A 15,769-nucleotide genomic window follows, 5' to 3' on the forward strand; every position below is an offset into this window, starting at 1 on the left:
AAGGAATTGTAAGTGTATGATAAGAATAGGAGGATGACTAAAGCGAGCATAGTCAGATCATGAATAAAAGAGGGAACAGGTGCCTGGAGTTGGTGGAGGTCCTTAAAGAATACTTTGACTTGAGTCACACAGGGGTGCCCAGACCCCTCAGTTAATAGTAAGGGGCCTCGACGAATGTGAAGACAGGCTTATATGCAGGAACATTATCAGTGTTGAGAAAGAAGATGTACTGGAACTTTAGAAAAACATTGTTAAGATAATTTTCCAGGGTCAAATGGTACGGTTGCAAGAAAAAGTTTATGATCCATTTGCATTTACCTGGTTTTCTGCATTAATTACTCATAAAATGTGGTCTGATCTTCATCTAAGTCACAATAATAGACAAACACAATCTGCCTAAGCTAAAAACTTTTAACCAACAATTATACTTTTCATGTCATTATTGTACAGATTGTTTAATCATTCACAGTCCAGCCTGGAAAAATGTGAACCTTTGTATTTAATAACTGGTAGAACCTCCTTTAGCAGCAATAACCTCCTCTAAGCGTATGCTGTAGCTGATGATCAGACTTGTACAACAGCAAGGTTATTGCATTTGCATGTACAGCCCTCTTCAGGTCGTGCCACAGCATCTCAGTTGGGTTAAGCTCTGGACTCTGACTTGGCCATTCCAAAACATGAATTTTCTTCTTCTTAAACCATTCTGTTGTTGATTAACTCTTGTGTTTCAGATCATTGTCTTGTTGCATCATCCAACTTCTATTAAGCTTCAGGTGATGGACTGCTACCCTGACGTTCTCCTGTAAAATGTCTTGATACAATTTTGAATTCATTTTTCAATCAACAATTGCAAGTTGATCCGGCCCTGAGATAGCAAAGCAACCCCAAACCATGATGCTCCTTCCACCATGCTTCACAGTTGGAATGAGGTTTCAGTGTTGGTGTGCACTTTTTCCTCCAAACATGGTGGTGTGCGTTTCTGCGAAAAAGTTCAACTTTTGTCTCATCTGCCAACAGAACATTGTCCCAGGAGCATTGTGGAACATCTGGGCGGTCTTTTGCAAACTCGGGACTTGCAGCAATGGTTTTTTTTTGGAGAGCAGTGGTTTCCTCCATGGCGGCCTTCCATGAACACCATTCTTGTTGTGTTTTTCTTATAGTGGACACACGAACAGAGACTTAGCAAGTTCTCGAGATTTCTGCAGGTCTTTTGCTGTTAACCTTGGACCAACCATTGCTCTCAGCAGGAAATTTTTACACGGCCATAAAACTGCACCGTACTGTAAATGTTTGTAATATGCATACTATGAATATTTCAAAAGACAATTCAGAACTCACATATTTTTGACTTTATTTATAATTGAAGGGTATAACGATATATAGTATATCAACGAAAATGCGTCAAGTTTTGTAAGTTTCTCTCTGTCTTATTTACAATCCATTGTCTATAAACACTGTCCAAACTAACTTTGCATCAGATGAAAGATGCATCTTAATGCTCATTAGATCATCCACATGCTCCACTTCTAGTCTATTTCTGGATTTACATTTGATTGAGTACATAAGACTGAATCCACGTTGGTAGCCAGCATTGGAAGCATGAAATGTTCCAGTGATGTCAGCAAGAATTGGCAGTTCTTCAAATTCTTCATTGCTAAGCACATAGTTCAACATATCTGTGGATGTCTTAATTGAACCAGTCTTAACTTTCTCAGAAACAACAGATTTGAAATCACAGTACTGCTGCGATGTTTTTGAAGCAATGCTTTTGTCCTACATGCAATACTGTGCAAAAGTCTTGGGTGCACACATAGCTGGGGTGCTTAAGACATTTGCACAGTACTGTATATTGGTTAAAATAGGAAGGTGGTTGGGAAACAGAAATAAGAGTACTTAGCTTTGTATTAAATCAGTAGTATTAACTTATTTGGTATCTGAAAAGATATAATATACAGTACTGTGCAAAAGTCTTAGCCACCCTAGCTGTATATATGTACCTCAGACTTCTGCACAGTATTGTAAAAGGATATTCCAGGTGCGTGGCATTTGTGCATGGGCGCATTTCGGTTTTGGAAGGATCAGTGATTCAGAGAAGCATAGTCTGATAGGGATAGTCAGCTTGGCTTTGTGAGAGGCAGATCATGCCTCGCAAGCCTGAATGAATTACTTGAGGAAGTGACAGAGCACGTTGAGGATGGTAGAGCAGTGGATGTTGTGTATCATGTTCCCCATAATAGGCTCATTCATAAACGATTTAGAAGGGGGACACGGTTGCACAGTGTGTATCTAAGTCTGCTGGTGACACTAAACCGAGTGGAAAAGCAAATTGCACAGAGGATGCGGTGAGTGTAGACTGATAGGTTAAGGTCTGGCAAATGGGGTGAATGTTGCGAGATTATCCACTTTGGAAAGAAAAATAGAGCATCAGATTGTTGTTTAAATGGTGAAAGAATGCAGTATGCTTTTGTGCCGAGAGAATTGGGAGCCCTTGTGCATGAATCACGGAAGACTGGTTTGCAGATACAAGTTTATCAAGAAGGCAAATGGAATGTTGGCCTTCATTGCCAGAGCGATTGAATTTCAGAGCAGGGGGAGTTTATTCTGCAACTCCATAGGGTACCGGTGAGGCCACATCTGGGGCACTGCACGGAGCTCTGCTCTCCTTACTAGAGGAGAGAAACGCTGGCTTTGGAGGGGTGCTGATGAGGTTCACTTGGTTGATTTTGGGAGATGAGGAGAGATTGAGTCACCACTTGCTGGGGGGCTATATTAGCATAGAATTTAGCACAACACGATTACACTTCGGGGTGTCGAAGTTTGGAGGTCCGTTCTGACGTCGTCTGTATGTCTTCCCTGTGGAATATGAGGAGTTTCTCCGGTTTCCTCTCACGGTCCAAAGACATACCGGTTAGAAGGCTAATTGGTCATTGTAAATTGTCCCTTGATTAGGCTGGGATTAAATCAGGGGTTGTCGGGCACTGTGACACGAGGGGTTAGAAGGGCCTTTTCGGCATTGTTTCTCTAAAAACAAAATAAACTTCAGAAGAATGAGGGAACACCTTATAGAGACAAGAGAGTTGATTCTATTTGTAGGTGAGAATAGAACTAGTGAACATAGCCTCAAGATGCAGCGGATTAAATTTAGGAAGAAGATGAGGAAAAACAGCTTTCACCAGATTATAGTGATTCTGGAACTCTCTGCCCAGAGAAGCTGTAGAAGCTACCTTATTATTTATAGCTAACACACAGTTAGATAGATTTCTACATAGCAGGGGAATTACGGGTTATGGGGGAAAGGCAGGGAGGTGTGACCAAGTCCATGGCCAGATCAGTCATGATCTGATTGGGTGGCCTAGTCCTGCTCATATTTCTTATTGTCTTCTGTGTCTGACCATGGGAGTGTGTGATGGGACGGTGTGGAGTGAGATTCGTTCTGTGTCTGACCCCGGGAGTGTGTGATGGGATGGTGTGGAGTGAGATTCGTTCTGTGTCTGACCCCGGGAGTGTGTGATGGGTCGGTGTGGAGTGAGATTCGTTCTGTGTCTGACCTGGGGAGTGTGTGATGGGATGGTGTGGAGTGAGATTCGTTCTGTGTCTGACCCCAGGGGTGTGTGATGGGATGGTGTGGAGGGAGATTCACTCTGTGACCCCGGGAGTGTGTGATGGGACGGTGTGGAGGGAGTTTCACTCTGTGTCTGACCCCGGGAGTGTGTGATGGGACGGTGTGGAGGGAGATTCGTTCTGTGTCTGACCCCAGGAGTGTGTGATGGGACGGTGTGGAGGGAGCTTCACTCTGTGTCTGACCCCGGGAGTGTGTGATGGGACGGTGTGGAGGGAGTTTCACTGTGTGTCTGACCCCAGGGGTGTGTGATGGGACGGTGTGGAGGGAGATTCACTCTGTGTCTGACCCCGGGTGTGTGTGATAGGACGGTGTGGAGTGAGATTCGTTCTGTGTCTGACCCCAGGGGTGTGTGATGGGACGATGTGGAGTGAGATTCGTTCTGTGTCTGACCCCAGGGGTGTGTGATGGGACGGTGTGGAGTGAGATTCGTTCTGTGTCTGACCCCAGGGGTGTGTGATGGGACGGTGTGGGGAAACATTACCCAGTGTGAGCAGTGATGTGTCCCTGTACCTGAGTAGATACTTTAGTGGGGGGGGGGGTAATTAGTTGTGACTGAACTGACTGTGCCTCTATCCCCAGCCGCCAGTAAGGTTGGGCCAGTGAGCAGTGGGGACTCGGATAGCAGCCAGCCCGCCCGCAAACGGCGGTGGGGATCCAGTACCGTGGCCACACAGAAGAAACCCTCCATCAGCATCACCACAGAGTCCCTGAAGGTGAGGGCTGGATGCTACTGCTGACCTGGTGTCTAATGTATGCAAACCCCTCATTTCCCCATTGCCAGTGTCACCATTCGCCCTAACCCCTCCCCGCCCAACCCCTCACCTTCATTCACCCCCCAGTCCTCGCGCCTTCCTCTCCCCTCACAACCACTCCCTCGCCCCCCCCCCATTACCTTCCTCTCCCACGATGCACCCCAATCTGTGTGTCGTGCGTCCGGGCTGGATGGGCATCTCTGACTGTGGGCTCTCTCCAGAACCTGATGCCGGAGATGAAACCGGCGCTGGGGGCCGTGCCCAGCCCGGGCCAGGAAGTGGTGGTGGAGCTGCACCCAGACGATGCCCGCATCTCCGAGGAAGAGGGCGAGAGGGCCGAGGAAAAGGGCAGCCAGGACCGGGGACTGAAGATACGGCGCACTGTTACGCAGGTATCCATAGCCCATCTCCCCTCCCTTCCGCTCATCTTTTCCTCTCCCTCCCCCCATCTCCACTCCTTCTCATCTCCCTCACCAATGTCCACCTCCCCAAATCACCCTCATCTCCCCTTCCTTCAACAATCTCCCCTCCATCATCTCCCTCCCTCTTCCCTTCTCGCCTAACCCTCAATCCCCTCCCTCATTTTCCTGCTTCCCTACTCCCTACCTCCTCCCCTGCTCTGCTGTTGACTTCTATCACCCCCCCGCCCTACCCGCCGTCTCTCTCACCTCTATCCCTAGCCCTTCCCTCTCCCCGCCTCCTTCATGGACCTTCCTCTCCCCAGGTGGTGACAGCGGAGGGTCCAGAGAACGGAAAGGACGATGATCGGGATGAGGAGGAGGAAGAGGAAGAGGAGGAGGAGGAGACACAGGCGAAGGAGCCTGAGGTGCTTCCCCCGGTGGAACCCGAGGTTCCTCCTGCCGTGGAGGTTGAGCTCAAGAAGGGTGAGTGACCTAGGTTGGGATGTCCTGGAAATTGGGAACCTGCGGTCATGCTTTGGCCTCTCTATGTCCGTGTTGTGACATGCGATCCGTCTGTGACCGCTCCATGTCCCTGTCAGGACTGTGGTCTATTAGAAAACCAATCTTCGACCCTGACTTGCAGTCAGACCTGTTTCTCTACCCTCAGTAACTCCGAGTGAAACAGTCGTGCGGCGTTCAATAAGCCAACAGAAGACGGGGATGTCGGTGACAATCGATGATCCAGTGCGGCCGGCGCAGAACCCCTCCCCACCCCGAGGGAAGACCAGTCTCATCGTACACATCTGTAACCTGGTGAGTTCCTGCACAAGTTCCGGTGCCATATCCGTGGGTCGGATCCACACCGGGAGCACCGTGCAGTTCCCGTTTCAGTATCCGTGGGTCAGACCCACACCGGGAGCACCGTGCAGTTCCCGTTTCAGTATCCGTGGGTCAGACCCACACCGGGAGCACCGTGCAGTTCCCGTTTCAGTATCCGTGGGTCAGACCCACACTGGGAACACCGTGCAGTTCTTTTTTCAGTGTGGGTCAGACTCACACCAGGAACACCGTGCTGTTCCCGTTTCAGTATCCATGGGTCAGACCCACACTGGGAACACCGTGCTGTTCCCGTTTCAGTATCCATGGGTCAGACCCACACTGGGAACACCGTGCTGTTCCCGTTTCAGTATCCGTGGGTCAGACCCACACTGGGAACACCGTGCTGTTCCCATTTCAGTATCTGTGGGTCAGACCCACACCGGGAGCACCGTGCAGTTCCCGTTTCAGTATCCGTGGGTCAGACCCACACCGGGAGCACCGTGCAGTTCCCGTTTCAGTATCCGTGGGTCAGACCCACACCGGGAGCACCGTGCAGTTCCCGTTTCAGTATCCATGGGTCAGACCCACACTGGGAACACCATGCAGTTCCCGTTTCAGTATCTGTGGGTCAGACCCACATTGGGAGCATTGTGCACAGTTCCCATCTCCTTATCCCTCGTTCCATATGTCAATCCCACTCTGGGTGAAAAAGCTGCTCCTCTGGCCCCCTTTAAATCTCTCCCCTCTCACCTTAAACCTGAACCCCCTAGTTCTGGACTAACCTACCCTGGGAAAAAGACTTATCTTCCATCTTAATTATACCCCACTATCAGGTCACCACTCAGCCTCCTCGGCGCCAGGGAAAATGATCCCAGCCTGTCCGATCTCTCCTTATACTTCAAGCGCTCCAGTTCCAGTAACATGCTCATGAATTTTCCCTACATCCTCTCAATTATAATGGCGGCCGGAACTGCACACGGTGATCACAGTAGCCTGGCCAACAGCCATTGTGCTAGCTGCAGGGTGGCTGTGACGGGTCAGTCTCCTGTGAACCCACAGTGTGGCAGAGATCTTCCCCTTCAGTAGCTGGTCCCTGGGGAGGGAGGGATCAGTCATTGCACCTGACACGCACCACACACAACATTGTCGCCAGGACTTGGACACACCAGGCTGGACCCTCTTCCCCACAGGTGCGACCGTTCACCCTGGGGCAGCTCAAGGAGCTGCTGAACCGGACTGGAACCCTGGTGGAAGAAGGGTTCTGGATTGACAAGATCAAGTCACACTGCTACGCAACGGTAAGTGGACAGAGCAGCAGCAATAATGGAACGTACAGGTAGGTGGGACGTGTGAGAGGGCAAGGCGGAAGGGTGGGGCGAAGGGGAGAGACAGGGAATGTGGGGGATGTGGGTGAGAGGGCAAGGTGTGAGGTGAAATGGAAAACAGAGAGTGACGGGGAGAGGGGTAGGAGGGGAGAAGCAGGGGATTAGAGAGTGGGTAGAGGTGGGTTAGGAGGAAGAGGCAGGAGTGAGAGAGAGGATATGGGGTGAAAGGGGAAACAGGAGATGGTTGAGTAAGGGGGAGAGTGAGGGGAGATATGAGAAGTGAAACGGAATGAAGGGGGTGTTGAGAGAGGTTTACAGAGAGGGAGAGAGACAGCAGGTTAGGGGGGTTTGAGATTGGGTGTTGGGGAGAGACAGATGGGATTGGAGAGGAGAAACAGTCAGGAGGTTTGCTGGGGGTGGTTAAAGAGGACAGATGTGGGGAAAGAAAGGTTGGGAGGGAGAAGTGGGTGGTAAGAGAGGAAGATACAGGAAGGAGAGAAGGAGACTGGGGAGGTAGGATAGTCGGTAGGGGGAAGGACATGCTTGAGGGTAGGTGGCGCAGTCAGTGTGAGACACAATGGGTGGGGGAGAAAGGAACTGTGAGACAGAGATGATGCTGAGATACTGCTGCTGGTATGAGTGTGTGCAACGATGAGACTTTGGCTTTATCTGTTTCCTTCCCTCCTCCACAGTACTCCTGCATCGAAGAGGCAATTGCCACTAGGAATTCTCTGCACGGAGTGAAGTGGCCAGCGTCAAATCCCAAATTCCTGGCGGTGGATTATGCAGAGCAGGATGAGGTGTGTATGCTTATCCGATCCTGAGCTGTCTGGTTCTATGTCTTACCCCAGGAATGTGATGGGGTGGAGGTGGCCAGGTTGATTGTGCAGGGAGGCGAGCAGGGAGCAGGTGGGGGTGTTTGGTGGAGGAAGAAGAGGGGGTTTCATTCCATGGACAGGGACAGGCAGGGCAGATGTGGAAAGGGTGAATGGGGGCCCTTGTCTCAGAACAAATGCTGGGTTGGGATCTCTTGACCCAGAATGGTGAATATCCCTGAAGCTTCGCATTAAACATAGAGCACACGGCAGCACACAACGGACCCTTCAACCCACAGTGTTGTGCACAACTCCCTACACAATGCTTATATCCCTCCATTGCTTTCACATTCAGAATCAGAGTCAGGTTTACTGTCACAGACGTATCATGAAATTTGTTATAATTTGAAGTAGCGAGTGAGGGACAGACATTGTTGCTAGGAGTTTAAAAAGAACAGTAACAAGAATGGGGAGCACAAGTGGAGCAGGCATTGTTGGAGTGGGTCAGAGTTAGAGTGGCAGGCTTGGGCAAGCACAAGTGAAGGTTCTAAGTACCTATCCAGTAAGCTTTGTTTTTCGCTTCCTTTGTCAACTAGTCGCGTGCTGAGAACGGGTCCAGAGTATGTTCTTTGTATAGGATGTGGGAACTCTGGGAGACCTCCAGTTTCTGAGCTGCAGCTTCTTAGAGACTGTGTTAAAGTGCTGGAGCTGCAGCTCGATGACCTTCAACACACTGGAGATAGAGGGGAGCTGCAGGGAGGTAGTCACTCCCAGGGTGACTCAGGAGAGGGAAAGAGCCAGTGCAGAGCACCCCTTTGGTCATCCTGTCAATAACAAGCACACTGCTTTGTATCGCAAATACCGGTGATTGACCTACTAGGGGGAAGGCTCAGCAGTCAGGTCCCTGGTACTGAGTCAGACTCAGTGGCTCTTTAGGGAAGGAGGGAATAGGAGTAGGAGGGAGGGAAGAAGTGCAGTGTTGATAGGGGATTTCATAGTTCGAGAAGCAGCCAGTAGATTCCGTGGATGTAATAGAGACACCCGGATGGTATGTTGCCTCCCAGGTGCCAGGGTCCGGATGTCTCGGAGCAGATCCACTGTATTCTAAAGGGGGAGGGCGAACAACTGGAAGTCATGGTACACATTGGTATCAATAGCATGGGTTGGGAAAAAGGAGGAGAAAGCTGAAAAGCAGGACTTCTAGGGTAGTCACCTCTGGATTGCTGTCTGTGCTTAGTGCCAGTGTGGGTGAGAATGGGATGATTTGGCAGATGAATGTGCGGCTGAAGAATTGGTGCAGGTGGCAGGGTTTCAGGTTTTTGTATCGTTGGGAATTCTTCTGGAGAATGACCTGGACAAAAGGATATGTTACACCTAAACCTAAGGGGAACCAGTATCCTTGCCGGACAGGTTTGCTAGAGCTGTTGGGGAGGGGTTAAACTAATTTGGCAAGGGAATGAGAACCGGAGTGGAAGGGCTGAGGCTGGGGCAGCTCATGTACAAGTAGATGCAGTGAGACTGTGAGGAAGGACAGGCAGGTGATGGAGCAAAAATGCAGTCAGTGGGATGAGTTGGTGTAACATGGGGGTAGAATCGAAAATGGTGATGAACACAGGACTGAAGGTGTTATATCTGAATGCACTCAGTATACGGAGTGAGGTAGATGATCTTGTAACACGGTTAGAGATTGACGGGTATGACTGGGGGCATCACCCAGTCATAGCTGAAAGAAAATCACAGTTGGAAGCGTTACATCAAGGATACATGTTGTATCGAAAGGACAGGTGGGTGGGCAGAGGTGGTGGGGTACCTCTGGTAGTTTAAAAAAAATGAAATCAAAGCATAAGGAAGAGGTGAAATAGGATCGGATGATGTAGAATTCCTGTGGATAGAGTTAAGAAACTGCAGGCTGAAAGACCCTGATGGGAGTTATATACAGTACAAGTCTCCAAGTAGCTAGGGTGGGGGATACAAATTGCAATGGCAGATAGAAAAGGCATGTAAAACAGGCAATATGACAATAGTCATGGAGCATTTCAATATTGGGAAAATCAGGTTGGTGCTCATTTTCGATCCCAAGAGAGGGAATTTGTAGAATGCCTATGGGATGACTTTTTAGAGCAGCTTGTGGTTGAGCCCACTAGGGGGAAAGGCAATTCTGGTTTGGGTGTTGTGTAATGAAGCAAATTTAATTAGAGAGCTTAAGGTAAAAGAGCCCTTAGGAGGCTGTATAGAATTCCCTGCAGTTTGAGACAGAGAAGATAAAGTCAGATATATCAGTATTATAGTAAAGTAAAGGGAATTTTAGAGGCATGAGAGAGGAGTTGGCTAACATTGATTGCAAGGGGACACTAGCAGGGATAATGGCAGAACAGCAGTGGCTGGAGTTTCTGGGGGCAATTCAGAAGATGTAGGATGGAAGAAGTATTCAAAAGGGAGAATGAAGAAACCATGGCTGACAAGAGAAGTCATAGTCAGCATAAAAGGAAAAGTGAGGGCATATAATAGAGCAAAAATTAGGGGGAAGTTAAAGGATCGAGAAGCTTTTAAAATCCAACAGATGGCAACTAAAAACCCATAAGGAGAGAAAAGATGAAATATGAAGGGTAGCTAACCAGTAATATCAAAGAAGATACCAAAATGTTTTTCAAATATATAAAACGTATAAGAGGTGAAAATGGATATCGGACTACAGGAAAATAATGCTGGAGAGATAGTAATGGGGCCAAAGAAATAACAAACAAACTTAATAAGCATTTTGTATCGATCTTCACTGTGGAAGACATCAGCAGAATGCCAGAAATTGAGTGTTGGAGCAGAAGTGAGTGTAGTTGCTATTACCAAGGAGAAGGTGCTTGGGAAGCTGAAAGATCTGAAGGTGGATAAGCCACCTGGACCAGATGGGTTACACATCAGGGTTCCGAAAGATGTGGCTGAAGAGATTGTGGATGTATTAGTAATGATCTTTCAAGAATCACTGGATTCTGGAATGGTTCTGGAGGGCTAGAAAAATACAAATGTCACTCCACTCTTTAAGAAGGGAGGGAGGCAGAAGAAAGGGAATTTTAAACCAATTAATACACACGAAATGCTGGAGGAACTCAGTAGGCCAGGCAGTGGGTGAGGTGCCAGAGGATTGGAGGACAGTTAATGTTGTTCTGTTGTTTAAGAAAGGGTCTAAGAATAAGCCAGGAAATTATAGGCCAGTGACCCTGACATCAGCATTGGGAAAGCTATTGGAAAGTATTCTGAGGGACTGGATATATAAGTACTTGGATAGACTGGGACTGATTAAGGATAGCCAACATGGATAAGGGTAAACAGACAACTTTTCGGGCCAAGGCCCTTCATCAGGACTGGAAAAGTGAGATTAGAAGTCAGAGTAAAAAGGTGGGTGCTGGAAAGTACAAGGCCATAGGTGATAGGTGAAACTGGGAAAGGGGGAGCTGGGAAATCAATCAGTGAAAGAGCTAAAGGGCTGGAGAAGGTGGGGGGGGGTGGTTCTGATAAGAGAGGACAGAAGACCGTGGAAGAACAGGAAGAAGAAGGAGCACCAGAGGGAGGTGATGTGCAGTTAAGGATATAAGGTGAGATAGGGGAGTGGGGTGGGGGCAGTTACCAGAAGTTTGCAAAATCGATGTTCATGCCAGCAGGTTAGAAGCTACTCAGATGGAATATAAGGTTCTGCTCCTCCGGCCTGAATGTGGCCTCATTGCAGCAGTAGAGGAGGCCGTGGACTAGCATGTTGGAATGGGTATGGGAGGTAGAGTTGAAATGGGTGACTACCAGGAGTTCCCGCTTCTTTCTGGCGAACTGGTAGGTGCTCATCGAAGCGGTCTCCCAATCTATGTCAGGTCTCCTCAATATACAGGAGGCCACACCGGGATCACCGGATACAGTAAATGACCCCAACAGACTCACAGGTGAAGTATCGCCTCACCTGGAAGGACTGTTTGGGGCCCTGAATGGTAGTGAGGGAGGCGACGTAGGGGCAGGTATGGCACTTGTCCTGCTTGCAAGGATAAGTGCCAGGAGGGAGATCAGTGGAGGGACACGAATAGACAAGGGAGTCGTGTAAGGAGCAATGCCTGTGGAAAATGGTGTGGGGGAGGTGTATGGGAGAGATGTATTTGGTGGTGGAACCCCACTGGAAATGATGGAAGTTATGGAGAATTATGTACTGGACGCAGAATCTGATGGGGTGGTAGGTGAGGATGAGAGGTACCCTGTCCCTGGTGGGGTGGCAGGTAGATGGGCTGACGGTAGACATGCATGAAGTAGAAGAGATGCGGGTGTGGACAGTGTTGATAGTGGAGGAAGGAAAGCCCCTCTTTTTGAAGAAGGAGGACATCTTATTAGTTCTAGAATGAAAAGCCCATCCTGACAACAGATGTTGTAGAGACAGAGGAATTGAGAGAAGGGGACGGCATTTTTACAAGTGACAGGGTGGAAGAGGTATAGTCCAGGTAGCTCAAAGAATCAGTGGGATAAACTGTCTCCAGAGATCGAGAAAGTGGAGGGGGTGTCGGAAATGGACCATGTAAATTGAGGGCAGGGTGGAAACTGGAGGCAAAGTTGATGAAGTCGACGAGCTCAGCATGGGTGCAGGAAGCAGCATTAATGCAGTCGCTGATGTAGCGTAGGAAAAGTTGGGGTGTGATGCTAATGTAGGGTTGAGCATTGACTGTTCTAAACCAGATAGCCTGACTTCAGTCATTGGGAAGATGTTGGAATTCATAATTAAGGATGAGGCTTTGGGGTACTTGGAGGTGCATGATAAAATAGGTTGAAATCAACATGGTTTCCTTAAGGGAAATCTTACCTGACAAAGGAGAGTCAGTGAGTGTTTTTTTACTTGGATTTTCACAAGTTTTTGACAAAGTACTGCATATGAGGCTGCTCAAGTTAAGAGCCCATGGGATTACAGAAAAGATACTAGCATGGATAGAAGATTAACTGACTGGCAGAAGGCAAAGAGTGGGAATAAAGGGCACCTTTTCTGATTGGCTGCTGGTCACTCGTGGTGTTCAGAAGGGGTCAGTGTTGGGACTGCTTTTTGTGTTATATGTCAGTGATTTTGATTATGGAATTAATGGCTTTGTGGCCAAGTTTGTAGATGATACAAAGGTCGGTGGAGGGGCAGGTGGTGCTCAGGAAGCAGGGTGTTTGCAGAGGACTTGGACAGCTTTGGAGAATGGGCAAAGAAGTGGCAGATTGAACATAGTGGATGGAAGTGTAGGATCATGCATTTTGGTAGAAGGAATACAGATGTAGATTATTTTCTAAACAGAGAAATAATTCAAAAATCAGAGGTGCAAAAGGACTGGAGAGACCTTGTGCAGGATTCCTTAAAGGTCAACTTTCAAGTTGAGTTGGTGGTAAGGAAGGCAAATGCACTGGGCAGCATGGTAGTGTAACGGTTAGTCCGACACAATTACAGCTTGGGAGCTCCGGAGTTTGGAGTTCAGTTCCTGTGCTGTTCTGTCAGGAGTCTCTGTACGTCCTCGCCATGGAACGTGTGGGTTTCCTCCCACAGCCCAGAGATGTGCTAGGTAGGTTAATAGGTCATTGTAAATTGTCCCGTGATTGGATTAGGGTTAATCGGTGGAGGTAAGTCTAAGGCTTTAGAAGGCATTGGTGAGACCACATGTAGAGTATCATGGCTAATTTTGGGCCCCTTATCTAAGAAAAGATGTGCTGATTTTGGAGAGGGTCCAGAGAAGATTCATGAGAACAATCCCAGGAATGAAAAGGTTACATATAGAATCACAGAAATAGGCCGTTCAGCCCATCTAGTCCATGACAAACCATTAATCTGCTTAGTCCTATCGACCTGCACCTAGACCATAGGCCACCATACCTCTGCCGTCCATGAACCTTTCCAAATTAGGCCTCACCAGTGTCTTATACATTTTCAACATAACTTCCCAACTCCTGTACTCAGTACATTGATTTATGAAGGCCAATGTACCAAAAGCTTTCTTTACGATGCTCTCTACCTGTGGCAGCACTCTCAAGGCATTATGGATCTTTATTCCCAGATCCCTCTAATTTACCGCACTCCTACCACTCACTACGTAAGATCTACCCTGGTTGGTCCACCTGAAGTGTAACACCTCACACTTGTCTGCATTAAATTCCATCTCTGCCATTTTTCTAGCTGACCCCGATCCCACATCAAGATTTGATAGTCTTCCTCACTGTCCACTCCACCCCCAATCTTGATGTTATCTGCATATTTGCTGATCCAGTTTACCACATTATCATCCAGATCATTGGTAAATATGACAGACAACTACAGGCCCAGCACCGATCCCTGCGACACTCCACTAGTCACAGGACTTCAGTCAGAGAAACAGCTATTTACTATCCTTTGATGGCTTTTCCTGCAAAGCCAATGTCTATCCTGTTTACCACCTCAGCTTGAATGCCAAGCAACTGGACCTGCCTGATGACCCACCCATTGGCATTCAAGCCCTTGTCGACAACATCCACTGCCTTGCCTTTATCACCTTTTCTGGTAACTTCCTGAAAACTTGTTAAGATTGGTTAGACACGACCCACCACATACAAAGCCATGTTGAATATCCCTAATCAGTCCCAGGCTATCCAAGTACTTGTATATCCAGTCCCTTAGAATACCTTCCCACTGCTGATGTCAGGCTCACCAGCCTATAATTTCCTGCCTTATTCTTAGGGCTTTTCTTAAACAGCAGAACAACATTAACTGTCCTTCAATCCTCCGGCATCTCACCCATGGCTAAGAATGTTTTAAATATATCTGATAGGGCTCTGCAATTTCTGCACCAGTCTCCCATAGGGTTCGAAGGAACACCTTGTCAGACTTGGCGATCTATTCACCCTAATTTGCCTCAAGACAGCAAACACCTCCTCCTCTGTAATCTGTGTAAGGTTCATGACTTCATGGTGGCTTTGCCTCAATTCCATAGACTCTGTGTTCATCTCTCGATGCAAAAATCCATTTAGAGTCTCCCTCATGTCTTTCAGCTCCGAGCATAGGTTACCACTCTGATCTTCCTGAGACCAGTTTCATCCCTTGCGATCCTTTTCCTCTTAATATATTTGTAGAAGCCCTTGGGATTTTCCTTCACCTTGTCTGCTGGAGCAACATCACCTGTTCTTTTAGCCATCCTGATTTCCTCCTTGTTAAGAGGAGCGTTTGATGCCTCTGGGCCTTTACTTGCTGGAGTTTAGAAGGATGAGGGGAACCTCATTAAAACCTATTGAATATGAAAGGCCTAGAGTGGATGTGGGGAGGATGTTTTGTATAGTGGGCAAGTCTAGATCCAGAGGGCACAGCCTCGGAATAGAGACACGTCTGTTTAGAACAGAGGGGGAGTTTCTTTAGCCAAAGGGTGGTGGAGCTGGAATTTATTGCCACGAATGGCCAAGTTGTTGAGTATATTTAAAGTGGAGGTTGATAGGCTCTTAATTAGTCAGTACGTCAAAGGTTACAGGGAGAAGGCAGGAGAATGGGGTTGAGAGGGATAATACATCAGCCATAATGGAGCAGATGCGATGGGCTGAGTGGCCTCATTCCACTCCTCTGTCTTACAGATTAAATTAAAGTAAGAATATACAAAAACTAAGAAACAAACTGGGCAAAAAGCAAAATAGTGAGATAGTGTTGCCAGCTTCAGCACCTGGTGGCAGAGGGGAAGAAACTGTCCCTAAAATGCTGGGTGTGAGCCTTCAGGCTCCTGTCCCTCCTCCCTGACAGCGGTAATGAGAAGAGGGTATGTCTCGGATGGTCGGGGCGTAGCGATGGATCCCGGCTTTCTGAGGCACCGCCTCGTGAAGGTGCCCTCGACGATGGGGAGGGTTGTGCCCAGGATGGAGCTGGTTGAGTCGACAACCTTCTGCAGCTTTTTCCGATCTTGTGAATTGGAGCCTTCATACAGACGGCGATGCAGGCAGTCAGAATGCTCTTCAATGTACATTTGCTGGGGTCTTTGGTGACACGCATATCATTTGCCTATCTAAGAACCCCTTAAATGCCTCTAATATATCTGCC

The 15,769-nt window shown here is 48.1% G+C and overlaps 1 protein-coding gene across 3 annotated transcripts in view; it reads left to right on the plus strand.

Moving 5' to 3' along the window:
- Window positions 1-15,769, plus strand: part of LOC134352683 (apoptotic chromatin condensation inducer in the nucleus-like) — a 109,480-nt gene that overhangs the window by 88,955 nt on the left and 4,756 nt on the right. For all 3 annotated transcript variants that reach the window (XM_063060069.1, XM_063060071.1, XM_063060070.1), the window contains 6 exons: window positions 4,202-4,335; window positions 4,596-4,766; window positions 5,099-5,258; window positions 5,443-5,588; window positions 6,785-6,892; window positions 7,612-7,719. In XM_063060069.1, the coding sequence (XP_062916139.1) occupies window positions 4,202-4,335; window positions 4,596-4,766; window positions 5,099-5,258; window positions 5,443-5,588; window positions 6,785-6,892; window positions 7,612-7,719 (827 nt within the window). The remainder of the gene's footprint in view (window positions 1-4,201; window positions 4,336-4,595; window positions 4,767-5,098; window positions 5,259-5,442; window positions 5,589-6,784; window positions 6,893-7,611; window positions 7,720-15,769) is intronic.

The sequence above is a fragment of the Mobula hypostoma genome, chromosome 10, assembly GCF_963921235.1.
Source record: "Mobula hypostoma chromosome 10, sMobHyp1.1, whole genome shotgun sequence".
Taxonomy (NCBI): domain Eukaryota; kingdom Metazoa; phylum Chordata; class Chondrichthyes; order Myliobatiformes; family Myliobatidae; genus Mobula; species Mobula hypostoma.